The sequence below is a fragment of the Chaetodon trifascialis genome, chromosome 22, assembly GCF_039877785.1.
Source record: "Chaetodon trifascialis isolate fChaTrf1 chromosome 22, fChaTrf1.hap1, whole genome shotgun sequence".
NCBI lineage: Eukaryota > Metazoa > Chordata > Actinopteri > Chaetodontiformes > Chaetodontidae > Chaetodon > Chaetodon trifascialis.
This window is the reverse complement of record NC_092077.1, coordinates 15909658-15930971: the sequence shown is the minus strand read 5'-3', so window position 1 is coordinate 15930971 and position 21314 is coordinate 15909658. Positions and strand designations below refer to the sequence as shown.

Here is a 21314-nt window from a genome sequence, read left to right as displayed (position 1 = left end):
CCACGTAGAAACCAAACGTGACGATATTCAGATCTGCTGCACCAAACTGAATAAAGACAAGCAGCGTGCAGTTCAACCAGAGGGAAGGAGACGGATTAATTACTGCATTAATTCAGAGATGCCGACAAGGTGCTTAACATTAACGTCCACCCAAAACTACAGCAGTAACACAATAATTAGGGGGAAAAGATCATTGCTGAGCTCCACTAAGTGCTAACGACGAAAATAGAAATCTCGTCCTCGAAGATTCCTCGCTAAGATTTCTGTTTGCGGCGTGTATTTTTCATGCTGAAAAACTCAGAGGTCAGCAAGCCGCCGCTCGCTCAAATGACCTAAAAACAGCAATTCAGTAACAACCATAAAAAGAGAGCACAACCTTTAAGCATCGGCTATTAGCATGAAGTACAGCTGAGGCTGATGGGAATGTGGTCAGTGCTGCAGGTATTTGTTCATGAACCAAAGTGTCAAACAAATTGGGATTTTGTGTTTTTGTGATCATGACGAGCGTTAAAGGGTCACCATGTTGCATGATGTGAATGTTTGAACCAAATTTAATGGCAGTCCACGCAAATCAAAACGCCAAAGTCATTGGGCTCCATCCTCGTTCGACCGTTTATGTCCGTGCAGAATTTCATGGCGGTCCACTCAGTAGTTCAGTGTGAAAGTCCCTGCAGCCGCACCGCCAGCGTGACATCTCCAGGAGCTGATGCCAACGGCGACACAATTAACAAATCGGGCTGTTTTGACCACATTCAGCTGCTCCCACCTCTAAGAGAGAGAAGGTGCCATGTTTTAGCAGACGTGTGGACACGACGACCTGACAGCTGCTTCTCCCTCAGTCTCACTTCCTTACACACAATTACCTCTCAGCCTGTGAAAGTGCACTAATAACCCAATTCCAAAGAAGTCAGGACGCTGTGTCGAATGCAAATAAAAACAGCAAACAAACCGTGTTTACTAACAACACTCGGGAAGTGTCCCTGAGCCCATGCAGTCATCTCCTTTATCCAAACATGTGTTCACAAAGTGTTGAACCTCGCTCCATCCTCGCTTGTGTTTACCTGTGGAAGGTGTTTTTGGAGCGTTCCACATCTTTCCCAGTCTTTAGTTGCTCCCGTCCCAACTTGTGTTGCAGATATTTCCAAAAATCAGAGAAGCTGATGAGCTCAAACACTAAATATTGTCTTTTCAGTGGAGTGTATTTCAAAAAGGATTAGCAAGTTGTCACATTTTGTTTTGTTTATGTTTTATACGGCATCCCACATTCTTTGGATTTGGGGTGCACATCATGTTTTTCCTTCCTCATTTTCTGCCTCTTTGTCTGCACTCAGTAAAATAACATTACACCATGTGCTTCCATTCGCAGCCAGCATCAAAAAAAAAAACATGGCAGACAAAAGTTTGTGTCATTTCTGATATTTTTCTTGTGTTTCGTCTGTTTTGCTGTGTAACTGTATGGAAATAATTAGTTTGACTGGTCATGGCATAATCATGTCCTCAGGGTCTTTACACAGGCCTGACTTCCTGTCATGAATACACAGTACAGTCTCTCTCTGTGTGACGCCTCGGGATATTCTCTGGATATGAATCCTTTGTTTCGAATAGAGGCCAATGTTTCCGCTTTCCAGAGATTGTCTGGGTCCCCGTTGAGCCTTTTCCTGTTGCCTACAGTTATCTCAGGGTCAGATTGCGCTCAGGTTATAGAGTCTTTACTGTGCAACGTGTGAATATGAACACAGAGGTTATGCATTTAATACAGTGTGTTTTATTAACATAGAGATAGCTTTGAGCGATGCTAATGTATTCTGCAGGAACACGAGTCCCGGTGTGAAACCACTACAGGTGTTATCTGTGACCCGGGGTGTCCACTAATGGTGCTCAGCTGTACGAGTGAGAGCTGGACTTGTGGCCTGTGGTTGCGGAGTGGAATCTGGCTGCAGGACATGCTGCAGAACAGCAGGGTGGCCGTAGGCTACGAGAGCCTCGGCCCACACCACAGCTCAAGCTCTCTCTCGTCCATCACACGTGCCGCCTCTCTTCACACGTCCCTTTTTCCATCAGGGTTTGCCTCTTACTCCGACTGCCACGATCTGAAAAGCCGTTATCGTCGCTCCCTGTCTATCTTTTCGTGCCCTGTCTCTGTCTTGTTTATTGACTCGCATCCCGAGAGAAGAAACAATTCCCCTGAATATTTCCTGCAAGTGAAAAATGACCTGTTATTCACTCGTCTGCTATTCATTGTCATGATCTGTTTGTTGTCTTTGGAGACTGCGAGGAGCAGCAGTAAAGTTTAAAATGGATGGATTTATACTTCTGTTTAATGCTGCGCGGCGGATGATGCCTCCAGTGTAGGAATTGATTTATAGTTTTAGTGACGGAGTTCATCTGTTGATCGCGCCGCTTTGTGTCAAGCGTCACTCTGCTGCGTTGTGCTTTAATTGTACTGTACTCCAGAGCATCTGGCTTCACATTCCTTTATTTACTGTCATCCGGAGCGACAGTGGGAAGGTCTGCCTGTCTAAAAACCCACTTAAAAAGCAAACTATGGCAATAAAATCATTCATAGCTGAAGTAATCACTTGAGAATAGAGTCGCTCCTTAAAAAAGGCAGAGGCATATTTGTAGTTTTGAGCTTTCAGGTTTACTTAAAACCATCATCAGAAATAGTTAGAAGTGACAACAGCAACTTATGTGTTTTTGTACATCCTTAAAGGTTCAGTCTGTAGGATTTAGAGGGATCTATTGGCAGAAATGTAGTATAATAATCAGAATGATCACCTGAAAATAGGAATCATTGTGATTTCTTTACCTCAGAATGAGCTCTTAAAATCTGCAGTTTGTCTTTCAAGTCCGCCATGTTTCTACAGGAGCCCAGAAGTTTTTTGCTTTCTTGGATGGGTTCAGGTGGTTGCACTCTGCAAACAGACGATTGGATGCCACTCAGTAAGATTTCAGCTCTGGTTGGTTTGGCTAACTGGTGTTCCCAGAGTTCGGTTTTAAAGCAGCCACTTCCTTTCCCTGGTTGTTCAGCCATGCAGGTGTTACTAGTTCTGACACAAATATGTTTCCTCTTCAAAACGCCTGAGACCAGCTGTTTTGCTCAGCTGGATTACGTCATTGTGTGACATATGTGCATGTCCACAAATTACATGCAACGTGTGCACGAGATGGTTCTTCTCTTCAGACATTTGCCCAGCACGTGGATATTTCATTTCCTATGCTCGTCATTGGACTCCAGCACGTGTTAAGACCTGTGGAGAAACCTGAGATTGATTAGCTGTCATGTCCTGACACCTTTACACGCTCCCGATCATCGAAAAGTCAATCCAAAAGCTCCAAACTGCTAACATGCCTTTTTTTTTGGAGTAAGTCTTCGCTGTTCTGAATATCAGTGGAGCTCCTGGTGTTTGATGATCATGTTGACATTCTTTGATGTTTACATCAAAGTGCTTTATGTCTGAGGTTACTGAGAGGATTATTAAGCAGTTCTCCAGGTTGCTCGACATTTTCTTCCCCGTCAGTAATCTCCACTCACGTTGGAAATAAGTAAGATCCAGTCTGTCTTTTGAGATCTGGATCTCATGCTTTATTTCACTGTCTCGTTCTGTCTCTCAACCAAACAGGAGCCTGACAGATGGGAGGGATGTCTGTGCACAAAAAAAAAAAAAAAAATTACAACACTTATTTTTAGAGCGAGCTCCCCCGCACTCCAGAAATGGCCCAAATCCAGAGACACACCTGAGGGGATTTGGGAATCCGAGCTCCCGCAGGCTGACAAAGTGATGGACGCAGTACTTAAACTTCACGAGTTTTCCAATTTTCTGTAATCAAGGCATTGTAAATAGTGATTATATACTGAGCCCTCTTAAAAATACCCAAGATCATTACTGTCGCACTTCACAGAGGGTGCTGTATTTTGAGAATCGCTGATTTGCACCACAGGACCATGACCCATTTAGGAAGGACTGAAAATCGAGAGGCATTGTGGTTGCCTCCTTTTAGAAATTGTCACACGAGAGAAGTCCCCACCAGAAGATGCTGCTAAATATAGTTCTGCAACATCAAAGGTCCTCTTTGAAATGTGTGTGTGTGTGTGTGTGTGTGTGTGTGCGTGCGTGTGTGTGTGTGCGCTGCTCAGTCAGTAGCTCTGCCTCTGAGGCAGGCTAATCTGCCGGTACACAAGCCCCCATGCAGACAGACACAATCAAGAAAGTCGCCACTGGAGGTGCGACACAAACGCTCACACTCACGTACCTCGTCACACACACATATGTACACTTTACACAAGCCCTTTCCAGAAAATAACAGCGTTCCCTGCTGCTCATTTGCTCTTTGAAGCTCTTACAAATTACTCAGTCAGCAGGTTCCAGTTTGATGTCTGAGCAGCAAATTTCCACTCGGAGGTCTGAAAAAGTGCGTACAGGGTGCCACTTTATTCCATATGATAGTCATGTTTGACAGCTTGATTGCCCAAGAAGGAAAATAAGTATTCAGACAGAATCTTCCGTAAACAAAAAGCAGACTGCTGCAGAGTTCAACTGCCGCAGTCTTCGTCAGACCAGCCAATTGTAAAGCCTTTTGTGGCTTTAGTTTCTCCATTTAAAGAGCTATTAATCAGCATATTAACAAGACAACTTCGAAAAGGCTTGGCGAGCAGCTTAATGGCCTCGTTTGGATTCATTTTCCATTCATTGCATTGTTTTTTGCTGCCGGGAGAAAGTTGAAGTCGTGTCTTCGGATGAGGGTTTTGAGTGAAGATGTTTTGCTCTCATGAAAAGGTTTCTTCAGTTCAGTCTTGAATCCAATAGTACAGAATCAACTGTCCTCACATATCGTGACGTGAGCCTCCGCAGATGTACTTTGGATGGTGGACAGTGGTGGTGACGACAGCGTTGTTCAGAAGTTGAAAAAACACCGAAGAAAAAGATCTAATTTTGTGTTTGTATGCCTCATGAAGGGTGATAATATGACGGCTGATGATGACTCGGTGATCAACATCCCTTTTCTACTGGATTTTTGATCAGTTCAGCAGTTCAATGTGGACAAATGAGTGCAACCACATGAAGGGGGAGAGATGTGTCTGAAAGCGTGCGCCCTTTCCCCAGGTGGACAATTATCACTTGTCATTGTTCTCTATGACAGTATGTTTCATCCCGCTGTGTTCAGAGCAGCTATTAACACCTTTGTCTTGAGACATGGTCGAACATCACGTCATACAGCCAGTATACCTCTTCAGAAGTGCTTGTCGGATGGCCTAGCATCTTCAGAAACCCACGCCAGCCACGGCCACCTCGTGCCACGGTTGGTCAGGCTTTGACTCATCCGGCCGTCTCATATTTCAACTAAACAGTGCACCGAGATATGTTTCTGAAAACATTTGAGACGAGAAATAAGCAACGCAGAGCCTTCATTCATATTTGATCAGCTCTGCCTGGTTTGATCATGTTGTGAGCCATCCTTCCACACTCATTGTGTTCCTAGAGGCTGGCATAAAAAGAATGCGTAAGTACAGTCTGACAGTAGTTTCAACAGTCCTATAGGCAAATGAGCGGGGGGCTCTGGGTGCAGGCAACATGGAGGGAACATTACTCATTTGCATTAACTACCCACTCTGTAACGATGCAAAGCTGGTTGAAAATTAGCAGAGTTTCCCTTTAAGAGTCCTCCTTCTGTCCCATAAGGTCTGAAGAACAGGTCATTGAAAGTTTGCTGCGTATTCCCTCTCACAGGCATCGTTCCAGCCTCGTGCAGCCATGCCGGAGTGACGTCAGGCGGCTTTTTAAAGTCAAATCACCCTGCACCACCTACCAGGGGTGATCAGTGGCTCCCCTGCTCACTTTAAAACACACAGATGGATACTTTATATGCCGTCGTGAGGGTGTAACAAGTGCGTTTGATGGGCTCCTCTTTTAGTGTGAACAACCCTTGCTCAGATGTGAAAACCCATTCAGCACCTCAGGGGCAGAGAGCCTTCATGCTGTCACAGCCAGGATCAGTTTTAACAAGTCTAATTAGCACACGGTGATGAGGAAGTGTTTAGGAAGTCGTTTGCACCTCAGCTTAGCATCTAAATGGTGAAACACACATTGTTTTAGGAGGGGAGGTGATTGAAATCTATGCTCGAATCAAAGGACAGTTACTCTATAAAACCATTTGAGAAAAAAAAAAGTGGAAGTTAGTGGCCCAAAAATATACTAAAGTAAAAAAAACATAAAAGAACTCATTCTCAGGTGCGTTACCTGTTACTACCCAGGGTGAAGTTGACTTCAAATGCTGCTATTACAGGGTAAAATATTTTCATCACTCCTGTGCTGCTGTCAGCTGGCAGAAGTGCACCTCCCTGTCAGGGAGTCCTCGACATGCTGTCAGCTCCATGCAAATTGACTTGATTTCTCCTCTTGGTGTCCAAATTGCATCACTTAGCTCCTGAAACGGTACCTTGCCACTCCTCCCCCCTGAAAGCACACTGCTCAGATATTCAGCCTCAGCTGTGCAAGAAGGAAAAGGACAAAAAGGAATAAAGAGGGCACTTAATGAATAGAGCCGGGTCAGGGTCAGCGTGTTTCAGCTCTGGTATGTTCTGATCTCTTCTCAAACACTGACAAAGACTCGCTCTCACTTAAATTCTCCTCTCATTCAGCAGTGATGAGGCGTTCAAAGCTCCAGCAGCTCTAACTCGTCTCGCTTATCTCCTGCAGGCACAACCAGGCAGCCCAAGGAAGGAGAAGTCCCAGGGGTGGATTATAATTTCGTGACCGTTGACCGGTTTATGGAATTGGAAAAAAGCGGAGCCCTTCTAGAGAGCGGAACATATGAAGGTAAGGATTTAGTGAAGTCACGCTTGTGATTGCAGTCCGTCGGTCCTTTGTGATATTATTTATTATCATTTTTTTTTCCTGTGGAGTTTATGCTGCGGTGTGGCACCCCCGCGTTCCTCCTCTGTGTGAGTGACAGCAGGTTGAATGAGCGCTGAGACGGGCTCTTCGCTCCACGTCCGCACGCTCCACACGCACTCACAAGCATCCTTCCATCCATCCATCTCTCGGCTTTGTGGAGACAAGAGTATCATCAGTCATGTAGGACGCCGAAAGGAATCCTCTGTAAATTCTGAATGAATAGAAGCCAGCGCGCACACGCACGAACACGCACAGTACATGCAGTACTTTCATGTTGCCTGTCTCTTGGCTCAGTCCTTGAGCCTGAGCTGCAGTGGCTTTTCAGTCGCCTAATCAAAACAAACAGACACTATCTATCCTCTCTCTCCGGTGGTCAGACAAGCCCGAGGCTTGGATTTGAAAGCACTCGAGAAACGCAGCCCCTGGTCTGCCTGGCCACCTCCAACTCTCAGGAGACCCCTGCCATTATATAGATAACACATAGCGGCTAACTTTATTCTCTCCAACCTGACTCGGGTCTCTGTCGGCCTGCCACCGCTGCAGGAAGGAGGAAAAATTGCAGATGGCCAATTTAACGGTCGGTTGCCAGAAGCGGTGTTAGATCCTAACGGCGGTGTGAGCCGCCTTCCACAGGGAGAGGGAGATGGAGTTTCTTCTGCCTGGTCACTCGGCCATCATTCAGCCTTTTATATATTTTAATAATTTAATGGCCAATTAGATGTGGAAGAAAGAGAGAAGTGATGGAGTTTAAAAAGAAGGCTGTAGTGAGGATCACAGCAGCCTTCAGCAAAAGGCTGGGAGCGCTCCAAAAACACCTGTTTGGATCATTCCACAGGTAAGCAGGCTCATAGGTAACAGGTGATAGCATCATGATTGGGTATGAAAGGAGCATCCTGGAAAGGCTCAGTCAATCACAAGCAAGGATGGAGCGAGGTTCACCACTTTGTGAACACGTGACTGGATAAAGGACTCAGGACCACTTCATAAAACCATTGTTCTTGGTTTGCAAATGAGTGATTCAGTCACTTTTTTGGCTTTGGGGTGACACAATACTCATGATCCTCAGCTGTAGCTGTAGCAACAAACCCCACAGTGGCTGAATGCGTTTGACGTCCCGGCATCCAGAAGCGAACCATCGTGTCAGTATTAGCTCGCTGTCAGCAGCACGTGCAGGAGGATTCATTTAAAGCTTGGTTATGGGATGTTTTGTGCCAGATCTCTGTCGATTTGTATCCAGTCTTGTAACCTTTAATCTAAGAATGAGATATTTTCCAACACAGTTGCTCACGGTTTGTATTGACAGTAGTATTATCTACAAAGCCCAACTGATTGCATAAGCCGGGCGAGTATATCAACTGACATTCACTCATTGCAGATACCGTGCATTGATATGTGTCGGCCGATTAGTAGCAAGACATTTAAGTTCCCACACGTCAAAGACATGTTTGAGCTAACTGAGAAACAGAGTTAGCATGCATATATGCTCTTTATCAGTCATAATAAAGCACTTTCATGATGAGATTTAAGTCCTGGTTCGTTTGGTGACACCTGTAGTTACTGCTGGTAACAGCAAACGTAGTTTAATACTACAGGTCACAGAAATCTGGAGGCGGCAAAATAAACTGTCATCGTATTTCTAAAGAAGTCAGGCAATAACTGGCCTTTTTCCATCATTCTGTGAGCAACTATGAGCTGATTGTATGCTGCGCACAGCATGAGCCTGCAGACAGCAGGGAGGAGTGAGGCTGAAAGGAGTTCCTTCTTGTTCCATTACACCCTGCCATATTTCAAACTCATCTGCTGTCAAAAGAAGCAGAAAATGACTGTTGTCTTGTTTTGCAGACACATTATTGATGAATGATAGCGATAGGCGTAAAGCTCACTGACAAACGCATTGTATTTCCTGTGGATGCTTCATTATAAAAGTCAGCTCGTGTTCTGCCAGTTAAACCTTTTTAAAGTGACGCTGCAGCAGCAGAAATGTTTGCAGTAACTTAATACAGCATTTAGTCCAGGAATATCGAGACTGACACGCAGTTATTAATACTGCAAACATATAAATATGCAATACTTTCATGACTGGGCTGCAGGCTCAGTCAGCTTTGTGTTACCTCGTTCATTGACTGATTCTGCGTAACCATGTTCTGCAACTACTAGGCCATTAAGTTTCCCCCAGTCACCTCCTAATTACTGATACCAGACCAGAATAAGGCTTTAATAAATGCTTTATAATGACTCAATAAGAGCCAATATGCTGCTAATATGCATGCTAGTAAGCAACTAGTGTGTTTATATGTCTACCTTAATATTATTAAGCGTGAAAAAACAATTATCAGTCCACATGTCATCAGATTTTTACCAAACTGTCAAATGTTAAAGGAAAATTCTGGCATATTTTAACCTGGACAGCTGTTTGCAGCTGGCACAGTTGTCCTGATACATGTTGTTTAGCATCTTTAGAGTCCTTGTTTCCTAAGTGCTTAATCACAGAGTGCAAGCTTAGCACCACTGATTGAGCCCCAGTGGCCACAGAATTTAGCAGAGTTCGTCTTTAATCTCAGTGTCACCCTCACATATGCATCCATTATTAGACAGGCTCTGATGGTCTCTGCAGGAAAGTGAAAAGCTCGTTGACATCTGGAACCCAAAACAGAGCCTTTATTATGTTTCTCTATTGTAAAATCTAAAAGCATCAAACAAAATTGGATGATCTTTGCTCTAAATGCTTGGAAGTTGTGATTTGAGTCATGTTTTGGCATTTCTTTTGACTGTGCTGTCTCTCCAAGAATTAGTTTGGGGAATTTGTTAATAGAGGCTTTCATTTCTTTTCCTCACTTTTATCAGCGTGTAGGTGAGATCAGGGCGACTGTCAGATGTGACAGCAATCCCACCACTTATTCCAACTTCAAAGTCCAGGTTTCTGTGATGCTGCGGGTTATTTGAGTTTGCACGGGGAGCGCTTGGACCACTTTTTCTTTCTTCTTAGAGGCAAATCTTCAGCTCGTTAAGGCAGCAGGATTTATGTCTGTGGTTCGGGGCGTCTCATCCCAACAGTCCCGGTAATCTTTTTACAGCGACTTTCCCCCATTTTTCATCGCAGCCTTCATGTTTTCCAGAACACGAACACGGTGTTTCAATAGGTCTTTCCAGTGGGGACAGGAGGGGGACTCTGGCTATTCTCCCTGCTCCCAAAACTGCTGTAGTCGTTGGAGTTTGAGTCTAATGCTCGAGCCCAGTGAATTAGAATAATCTCCATGGATTTTCCAACACATCGTCGTCTCATGTCTGATATTTCTGCCAGGCACACTTGAGTGGAGCTGAAGCTGCTCTGGGCTAATCTAACACCAAACCTAGTGAGAACTGCTGCAGACCTTAACTGTGGCTGATGTCCTGACTGATTCGGCGAAGACAATCTCTTCAACTTTCTTTCCTGCTCTCGGATTTAAAATAGCCTCAGAGGCGAGTCGTGTCTGATCTTCTCAGAGACGAGAACATCCCTCAGACTTTGGACCAACATGAGTCGACATCTCACCAGTTTCTCAAGTGCAGAACCTTCCTATTGTTGTGTGAAAGCTTCCAAAATGTCAAGTTAAAAAGTCCAGCGTTCAGCTTGACTATAATCTATTTTGCAGTCATTTCACTGGCTTTTGAAAATGTTTTACAAGTCTGAGTGTTGTGGACCTTCCTGAAGCCACAGGGAAGCACGTAACCTTTTGATTTGAAGGGTCCGTCGGCCCGTAAAAAACACAATTCACCATCCGCCCCCGCACAGATAAAGTGAGTTTTGTTTGCTCAGGTTTTGATGTATCCGCAGCTGAGATTTCTGCTGCTGCCACAACACAAAAGATGGAATTCTGTTTGTTCTCATTAAAGCATTGAAAAATGACATTTAAAAAGCTCAACACTTAAATGTCTTTCCAGCATTTTCTGCCGTTAGAAGAGCAGAGTTCACAAAAAGAAAATCTTCAGCGACCCTCAAAGTAAACTTGAAGTTATGAGGTTTTAACAATGAGTGATGGAGAGCTGCCGGAGGGACGAGGCTGCTGTCAGCACGCAAGCTGAAGGACAGTGAAATATAAAATCAACACAGTATAGTGGAAGGAGCTGTGGAGTCATAAATGAACAACTGCCGCTTCCAGAGTCGGGGTGTTGGATCCGACCAGAGATGGAAACTTGCAGATAGGGTGATTATTCAGCCCGAGCCGTGCAGGAAATCCACGCATGGTCCGATAAATGAGTGATGTGCAGAGGAGATGATGGTAGAACTCGAAAAATGGCTTGTGTGCATGTCAGCCTGTCTTTCCTTGTGAGTATGCATTGCTTCGTGTGGATCAGCTGACCTCAACAAGCTGGTGTTGTGAAGGCAGCCGGAGCTGGTGCAGAGGTGTCACGAACATCCTTCGACCTACTGTTCCCACTCCTCTAGTCCTTACTTCCTTCACGCTGTGGGCCTCCTGGCTGTATTTTCACTCTCCTGCTCTTCACTCTGTCTTGGTCTCTTTGCATTAACATTTACATTATGTGCATTGGACTTTTTACTTTATAAAAATTTCACAGAAGTGCAGATTGTATTAGAAATCTTTGATGTTCTTGCTCTTGGGTTTGTCACTAGCTCATGTATTGACGTGTATTGACAGTCTGTACTCTGTATTCAGTAGTTGTTGAAATGGACGTCCTTTGAGCCCTGCAGCTAGCATGGAGCATTTAGCACGTAACAATGCCTTTGGTGTAAACGTGTCACAGCCCTTCCTCCTCTTTGTTCCAGATAACTTTTACGGTACTCCGAAGCCTCCGGCCGAGCCCAGCGCTCTGCTGCTAAATGTAACGGACCAGCTGCTGCCGGGCGCCAGACCCACCTCCGAGGGCAAGAGGAAGCGTAACAAGTCGGTCAGCAACATGGAAAAAGCCAGCATCGAGCCCCCCGAGGAGGAGGAGGAGGAGAGACCCATCGTCAATGGCAACGGCGTTGCTGTCACACCAGGTCAGCCCCGACATCGACCTCCACTGACGCGGAGGCAGGGGTCGCCTGAGCCCGGCGCCTTGTCGTGACAGCTAGGCTCAGGGTCCCGCTCCAGGTCAGGCCGATGTGCAGGAGTCTCCTTTGAGTCAAAGCAACGGGCTCTTCAGGAGTGGTTGCCTAGCAACAGAGACAGTAACAGATTGCCTTTACATGGATTTCTTGGAAAATGATTTTATGGCAGATTATCACTTTTAATTGGTTACACAAATATCTTAATGTGCAGTTTAATGACCTGATAAGAAAACTGAGAATCATAGTTCCCTCTCAGTCGGTGATTACCTCTGCAGTCCAAACTGCTTGTGAGTACTTCAGTCAGGAAAACTTGTCTGTCCATATACAGGGTGTTATTTTTGGCGGTTTGGCTCTGTTGCAGGACCTCCTGCCCTTTATGTGCATGTTGAAAGTCTGAAGCAGGGAGAGCAGCAGCAAAGACCCCCCACAGGGTCCAGAACGACGCAGGCATCAGTGACAACAGAATGACGTTGACGAAGTCAGACACAGCATAAAATGGAGGAGCTGGGGTGGAGGCGGGTTGCAAAGCGGCTTGCAGAAGAAGCAGTAAGACTAGGCAGGCTAGAGCGGCTCAAACAGGGCGCCCTGGACCAGATTTGCCAGTTGAATGCAAAGAAGGGAATCAGCTGAGGCATCAGCTGATGTGGGCTGGCTTCAGGATCAGCTGCTATCAGCTGATGTCTTTGGATTGTGGGCCGAGTTTGACTTCCTGAAGTAACTGCGCTCCATTCGTGTGTTGTCAGCCATTCTCCCACTGCTGGGCCTCAGAGCGCTATCTAGTGGGCGGTGGAAGCAGTGCTGCCAAATGGTTCGATTAAAATTACTATTATTATCTTTCCAGTTTCAAAGCTAGTTAATATTAATAAAGCAGTTTGAATGTCACCACGTCAATCACGACACGTCATCAGGTAGACACCCTCCCTCAGATGCAGTGACGCAAAATGGATCCATTCTTGAAAAGCGATGTGGGAGGCTGCGGCCGTAAAACTGCGTGGAGGAAATATGACCCTGATTCATTAAATTTGGATTCATGATGGCAGGAAGCGGCGCTGAGCCGAAAGCACAGCGCGATGAATCCTGTCACAGCCCAGTTTATTTCCTCCTTTTTTCTCTCATGCTGTGGGTTTTTATCTCTCGTTTATTTGGAAAGGTGGTCCTCAGACATCTTTTAACCATCAGCAGTGGGCTTTAAGTTACCAAAGGTTGAGAACTCCTGCTCCTGAAAAAGATCTGGTGCATTAGGTATCATTATCGAGCGCTGTCTCTGCACAGGTAGCCAGAGGGCACACACACACACACACACACACACACACACACACACATTCAACAGCAGCCTGGGGGTTCTTTTAAAAATCAACATGAAGTGTTTGCTCTCGCTCGAGAACCGGGCCTGGTCGAAGCATTGTTACCCTCCTCATAAATTCTGAAAATATGCAGAAATGACATTTAACAAAGCGGCACAACGAGGCCAAACCTCTTGAGTTCATTCATGAAATATCAGAGAAAGAAACTTCTTCGCACAGATGTTCATCAACAACACTCACTCAGACTAAGACACATTATTGTACCTCTAGATATGCACACACTGCCAAACACACATACGCATGCTCACACACACACACACACACACACACACAGAAAGCCTTTGAATGCATCCCATGATCACATGATGAGACCATCATAAAAGAGCCTTTATGAGTTTGATTTTTGTGATTCCAAATCCAAAACCATGCTTTGGTCCTGTGACTTCCTAAGCTGGTTTTATGGCCTCGGGACAGCCGAGTCTCTCAGAGCAGCAGGAAAAGTCAGGGTGTTGGGGCGCTGATCGCAGTTACTGCCAGCACTTAGATGTGATTGCCGTTTTTTTAGCAACATGAACGACCTTTAAGGAAGTGTCAAAGGTGGTGTTTGGAGAAAGGAAGTGTGGTAACAGGATGAGATTTTGGTTTCCCTACCACAAGGAGCTCAAACAAGGTAGGACTCAGACTTCTCTCCAGCTTCCTGCTCAGTGTCTTAACGTGTACTGTGCAACAACTCACATAATAAAACCCCTCTAAAAGACATTTAGATGAATGTGCAGTACTACTTAATGTACATTTCACAGCACCGTTCTGTATGTTTACAAAGTGCTGCATCCAGAAGGCTGGATGAAATGATTTTAACTATAAGTTAAGATGATAATAAACTTTATATACAGTATGTGACACCTTTGTTAATGTTCCTAAAGTGCTTCATAGAATCAGTTAAATGCAGGAAATTAGATAACCCAGACCAAAATAATAATAAAGAGGACCATGTTCTTGCCCATTAATGGCTATTGCACATCAGCTGTATCTCTGATCTCAGCTAGCACGCTGGTTAAAAAAGGGTTACAGGTTTTGTAATTGTAAAAAACCCACTGCACCGTCGTTATCTTCACTTACTGGAAATGATGCAGACTGTGGATGTACCGCCGTGAGCTGAGAGAAAGCACGGGGACAGGAAGCGTTTCTGACTGATGCCTATCGGCGGTGTCGAGATGCTCGATAACTTCAGGCTCCGGGCGGCGCGGTGAGCCGTGGCGGACGTTAAAGTGGGCCGCGGCGCTGCGCTCAAAGGCAGTTTTGTCGGCGCGGATGGACAGAGTGTGGGCTGACCAAGAGAGCTGAAGGGGAATCAATAGAGCACAGCAGGGTCTGTGATCTAAGCAGATAGCTACCGCGCTCCTTCCCTCCCATAGATTATCTCTGAATCCACGGCTCTCATTTGTCCCCTCTCCACCAGCCCTGCTCGGGGAAGGCACACACACACACACACACACACACACACACACACACACACGCACACACACACACACACACACACACACACTTGCTTCCTCTTTCTCCATACACACAATTTCTCTAACACATTCACACACTGCCACAACTCAAACTAGGGCATCACAGCCAGCTTCTCTCTCAATCTCTATTGTCTCTTCTGCTTTATTCATCTTTCTGTCTCGTTAACCTCAATCATTCCCTCCCTTGCCTTCACCTCGCTCCTCTCTTTCCCCTGAGTCACCTCTTCCCCTCACCTCTTTCTAATCATTCCTTCCTCTTTTCTTCTGTCTCCACTCTTAACCCCGACTCTCAATCAATCTCTCATCCCTGCCTCCTACGTCTCCTTTTCCTCGCTTCACCTCCCTTGTCTTTCACTCTCCTCCCCGAGCGATAATGTCGTGCCTGACTCATCCTTCCATGTTGTCACCTCAGAGTCGAGTGAACATGAGGACAAGAGCACAGACGCTTCGGGGGACATCGCCCCGCAGAGCAACCCGGCGGAGGTCCCGACCGAGGCGCCCAAAGACGACGGAGTGTCCCCGAAGGTTGTGGTACCCAAACTGGAGGAGAATGACGAGCTAGGGCCGCTGCCAGACAACTGGGAGATGGCATACACCGAGAAAGGAGAGGTCTACTTCATAGAGTAAGTGTCACAGATGCATCTAACCTTTTTCCAGCACTCTCAGAGATGCTTTAGTCACTCAGGTGTAAATTCAACAGATGGAAGGCAATATTCCTGGCGACTTTTAAGGAAGTATTCTTCCTTAAGGCAGCAGAGCAAGCTGTCAAAAGGGTTATGCTAGCAAACAAACTACTTTCACATCCAGCCGAAACGGAGCAGCGTTAGTATTGATGTGAAGCTGTTTGTCTGCCACCTGATGAATGCTTCCAGTAGTTATCTGGTTACCTAACATCTGTCTAACTCCTGGTGGAAATGTGTTCACTTTGTCTGTCCTCCGTTGGCTTTGTCAGGTGGAGCTTTGTTGAAAAAAGCTGCACCTGGAAGCAATGCAGCAAGAGGGAAATGACAGAATAAAGCTGCATGGTTCAAACCCAAAACAATGAGCTGAAAGATGCTAAAATGTTCCTTAATGAAGGAGAAACTTCAGTTGGGTTCATCGCTCAGAGCAACGCCTTTCATGCGACCTGTTGTTAACACACAAATGTTGATTTGTGCAGCTTTAAAGCGGCGAAAATGACTTTGAATGGAGCAAATAATGCTGATAAAACAGGGACGAGGAGGAAATCCAGCACCATATTTGTTTTTTAAATCTGTATCCTTGAGGTCTAACAACTATGTCGAGTTCACTTTGTTCCTCATTAAATCAGTTTTGTGCACATTAGGCATGTGCGGATGTGGAATGTGCGTCTACCGCCTGACATAATCAGAGCTTCTCGTGGTCAGGAAATCCACAGGGAGCCTTTAAACAGACTTTCTGTCCAACACGTTACATGCTATCGTTTCTGAGCAGACCTCATGCTCTCATATGAGCAGCCTGAAGAGGAACCATCCAGTGAGTTTGTATTTTCATTCTCCCGTAACAAAATTAAATTGAGCCTGAATGACTAGATTAAAGCTAGGTAGCATCTAAATTTACTTCCATGTATTCCCCCCAGAAACACACACACACACATACACACACACACACACACGCACACGCACACACACACACACACACACACACACACACACACACACACACACACGCACACACACACGCACACACACACGCACACAGACCATAATTGATGCCTGGTGGTTTAATGAGATTTAGAGGTCCCCAGAAATACCTTGCTACACAGAACTCTGTTATACAAGCTCTAAAGTTTAATTCATTGGAGTTGTTAGCTTTTTACAGCTGCAGTAAAAGCACAGAGGTTGACTCTTTCTCACACCCGATTAATGGAGGCTGTGTGTGTTTTTGTAGTGCCGGCGAGGGACTTGTATGTGCGTGCATGTGGACATGGGTTCATGTATAGCCTCAGCTAATGGAGCCGTAACAGGATATTATTCTGCCATTACAAAAGCTTTTATTGCATCGATAGATCATTTCAGTCATTAGGCTAATTTTCTCCACAGCATTGACTGAATTGCAGCACGCTTGAACGCATCATAAACTGCTCGAAGCTGCACAGCAACACCAGACTGAGAGACGAGACGCAGTTGTCATCGGGCCAGGCACATGTTGCCTCTCCGTGTCAGCAGAAGCAGACTTTAAATTCCCCACACTGCAGACGACTCGCCGAACGTCTCCTCCTCCAACACAGAGAAACCTCAAGCTCCTGCATCCATCAAGCACATTACACGGCTAATGCAGTTAGCCCGCCGAATTTATAGCTTCAAGTTGATTTTTTTTTGTCTGGGCGTATGTGATGCCGTGCCAAAGAGATAGCGGCTGCCAAGAGGATGCTTCCCTTTGATTGGCCTCCATACGAGATCAATTCGTTTACCTACAGCCCTTGAAGTGAGGCCGCAGAGGGGAGGAATAGCAGGAGGGGGGCGGAGGCCGAAGGAAAAGGGATAGTTATTAAAATTAGTAAAGACCAACAAAAAGAAGGTGAGGGAGGATGAAAAAGAGGAAGGATTATATATTTATCAGTGTTGGGCCTTCAGTATGGAATATATAACTAGTTACTTTCACTTAAAAGTAATAAGTTACTTCAATATATTGCTGCCTATGTAGAGTAATGCATGTCTGGTTACACTTCTTTTGCATTACTTGCACCAAAATAACCACAGGTGCAACCACATTATATGTGGCTATATATTACGGTTATATTATGGTCTGTAATTGGCGTAACGTGGCCTCCATGACAACGTTAGCTTACCTTATGAATTTTGCCGATGAGCTTTATCAGACGCGCTCGCATGCCTCACACAGCAGATGCGCTCTCATTTTAATCCATGCAGCTGTCTGCAGCGGCTCCCTGCAGGCTCGTGTTTCAGCTGTGTCATAACTGCGGCCTGGAGCGTTTATTTTCAGCGGTGTGCACGTAAATGCAAGGTTAATGCCCAACAACAAAGCACTAAATAACACAGACGATGGACATTTCATGTTTATAGCAGGGACGGGGAGCGTGAGCTGCGCCATGGCTCTCTTTGCTCCAAACCCCGTCTGAATGGTCAGGGTGAAATCACGATACCGCCACCATGTCACATACCTGCACACCTGGCAGCTTTTAGCGCACGTGTCAGCTCTCTGCTGTGATGACTGTGAGCGTAAAGCGCCCATCGCCGGTCATTAAGCGTGTTTAATGCTGAATGGGTGAGAGAAAGCTCCGTGCAGATAGAACTGAATAGAAGGACGCGGCGACGCCCATGATGCTGCTGCTGGACATATGTCCTCTGAGGAGCACTGTGGGGGAGGACAAGGCTCCATGGACCAGGCGGGGGTCCTCCCTGTGCGATAGCTTCACACAGTCGGTGAGCCAAACGCTGTTTGTCAGAGGCTTCTCTGGAATAAGGTTTTTATTACTTAACATTTGTTCCTTCAAGGGCTTAAGATTTGCCTAATGGCTTCTGATTCTGCTCCTTTTATTAAAGGATTTTATTAAGGTTTCATGACTGATGTGAGCTATGCCTCTTTGACATCAACCATACTGTCATAATAATAAAGATGCTTTGTGAATAACAGTGCAGGGTTATTTTTTTACAGCACCCAGAAAGTAGTTCCAACGCTCCTGCTGAATAAATATGTTTATCTGCATTTTGCAAGCGAGGCAGAGCAGAGTGCTGCTTCTTGGACAGAGCCAGCCCACCAATTCTGCTGAAAGCTGGATAGCGACAGCCCATAGTTCCCATCATGCCGTGCTGGACTCTGCAGTTTATGTTTGAGACATACGAATGTAATTTTCCACAACAGTGTTTGTAATGTGTGTTCATAGCATGGTGCTTTGTGTTGATAACTGTCAGTTTATAGTTTTAGAGTGATGTTTCTCGACCGCAGCTGAATTTTAACAACAGCATTTTTTGGGTTCTTGTTTCCTGCGTGGAGTATCATCACTGCGTTCGACATCGCTGAGAGTTAAAGAGTTAAATGCATTAGAGGAAGAGAGGAGGTGAAGGGGAAAGGAGAAAACAGAATGAGGCTGATGGAAAGGAATCGAAAGCAGACTTTACCTTGAACTGCACTTTATTTGGCTCTGTGTTTGACGTGGTCTCCCACCTTCATCTTGGAGAGAAGAACTGGCTCTCTGCTTTACGCTCCTCTGTCAGTTGTTCCACCACTTTGATCCAGACTGAAATATCTAAACTTTCCCTGTGGCGCCATCATCAGGTCAAAGTTTTCTCTCATCCACCGACATGACCACCACCATGGTGCTATGGTGTCCCTCTCAGGACAAACTGGAGTAACTTCAGTGATCCCCTAACTTTTCATTTCCATCATCAGGTCAAAATTTGATAACTGACTGATTGATTCTGATGACTACATACCTGTAAAGCTGACTTTGTATTTAGTGCTAATTAGCAAATGTTAGCATGCTGAAAGGCATGGTGAACATTATACCTGCTCAACATGAGAATAATAAACTTGTTATAGCGAGCATGTTAGCATGCTAAAGTTAGCTAAAAATTCTTAAAGCTGCACTAATCAATATTTTTATATTAACTATGAATGAATGGCTACATTAGCATGAAATGTGTCAAATAAAGAACCCAACTCTACATTTTTCTAAAGCTTCTGAGCCTCTTTTAGCTCATTGTTTTGATTTTACATCACCTTCGTTTCCAGTGACAGAGAGCAGCTGTTTTCAGCTAAAAACCCATCTGTACGCTTCCTTCCCAGCAATAAATGGCTGACAAAGTTAGCAACTAGTTGGAGAAGAAACCTGAGCATCCGCTGCAACGGCTGGAGAGTCAGATATTTCCCTCTGGAGCTGCAGAGCTGCAGACCAAAACAGAGCTGAAAGGAGAGTAAATGCTGGACTTAGATTTGCTTCATGTCTGCTGGAGGAACAACCATGACGGCTTAATAATAAAATGAATTTTCAGCTTGTTTTTGCTTTTAATCAGCCAAAAATCACAAGTTTATTTTTACGACTTGCGTGGTTATTCCTGTCCCATGACCTGTGTCATTCTGCCTTCTTGCAAGTGTTGAGAAGAGCAAAGAGACAAGGAGGCCTTTTTTCTTCTCTTCCTTATCTTTTCACCTCATTTTTTTTTTTTTACTGTAGGCACTTTGTGTACACCACCCCTGCCCTCCCCCTCCCTACTGTCCGCATAAAGGGAGGCCATTGTGGCTCCCGAGCTTCAGACGAGCTGTGGAGATGCGTCGAGTTTCCCTGGCACACCATCATATCTGATCTAGATCCAGCTCTCTGCCCGAGGCTCTGGGTGAATCTGCCAACCCCACAGCTGTTCCCCTCCATCACTCCCTCAGTCACCCCTCTATCCCTTTCTGCCCCTTCTCCTCCTCCCCTCCTCCTCCTCTGCCCGCTAAGTAAGCACATTAAAAGTATTGATTGCCATTTTGTTAACCTAAAGCATTTTTTTCCCCTCCTTCCTTCTCTCTCGTCACCTTTTCCGAAGCAGGCGTGCGAGAGAGAGTCTCATCTTTCCTCTCTGAAATGATTCTCCGGCTGAATTAAGAATCCACCAACCTCCTTCTCTCTTTCTGCCAAGTCTCCTCTCTCTCGCTATCTATCACACTCCCGCTCACTCTCTCTCTCTCCCTGTCGTCTCTTCACAGCCACAACACCAAGACAACATCGTGGCTGGACCCGAGGCTAGCCAAGAAGGCGAAGCCGCCCGAGGAATGCAAAGAGGATGGTGAGTGCTGCATCTCTATCTTCTGCTTTCCATCTGATTTGCCTCATTTTAATTACACAACTTCCTCGCAGCATTCATTTTACAGGATTTAAACCTTGCCTGTTGATCTGACAGCAGCAATTTCAGTTCACTGAAGGAACATTTGCTGGTTTTCGTGCACCGGCGTAGGATTTTTTAATTTTATAGGAGTTGTATGGTGTTGGTGTGTGTGTCTGCCCCAGTGGCCGTGGATAGGAAGCCCCGTGATATGTGTGTTTAAAGCCCAGGTCCAGAAAGACTGGAGGTTACAAAGACTTCTTTATTCTCAGCTGAGAGAGATGTAGAGTGTCCTTCACCCGCCCACACACACACACTCAGGAGACACACACCAAAAAGCAAGGAGAAGGATGAATGTCAATGCAGCAAGCGTTTATGGGCGAGCGTACATATATGCAAGTGTGCCATCTATCTCTCTTTCTCCCTCACCTTCCCTCCCCTCTTCCTCATTCGTCTTTTCTTTATGTGCACGACCGAGAGGAGATTTATCGCCTGAGTTATAGACAGGGAGGTCGTGGATTTGGAGATGGACGGGGAGGACGAATGAGAGATGACAGTTGCTTTTTTGAGTGTGTGTTTGTGAGCGATTTGGTGTACGTTCGCGGCGGGAGGGTGGGGGCGTTTGTGTGCATGTTCGGATAGAGTTTCTCTAAAAATACATCTGGCACTCACACGCAGACAGAGAGACAGACAAACAAGTGTCGAGTCGAGCAGTGTTTTCAAATTGTTCTTCTTTTCCTTTGACCTGCCAGTTGTGCGGGACGTTAGGACGGCGCGGT

The 21314-nt window shown here is 45.5% G+C and overlaps 1 protein-coding gene across 1 annotated transcript in view; it reads left to right on the top strand.

Annotated features, from left to right (window-relative positions):
- magi2a (membrane associated guanylate kinase, WW and PDZ domain containing 2a) overlaps window positions 1-21314 on the top strand; it is a 203351-nt gene that overhangs the window by 119615 nt on the left and 62422 nt on the right. Inside the window, exons 3-6 of the mRNA XM_070991682.1 lie at window positions 6699-6818; window positions 11662-11877; window positions 15162-15372; window positions 20420-20499. Of these exons, the coding sequence (XP_070847783.1) occupies window positions 6699-6818; window positions 11662-11877; window positions 15162-15372; window positions 20420-20499 (627 nt within the window). The remainder of the gene's footprint in view (window positions 1-6698; window positions 6819-11661; window positions 11878-15161; window positions 15373-20419; window positions 20500-21314) is intronic.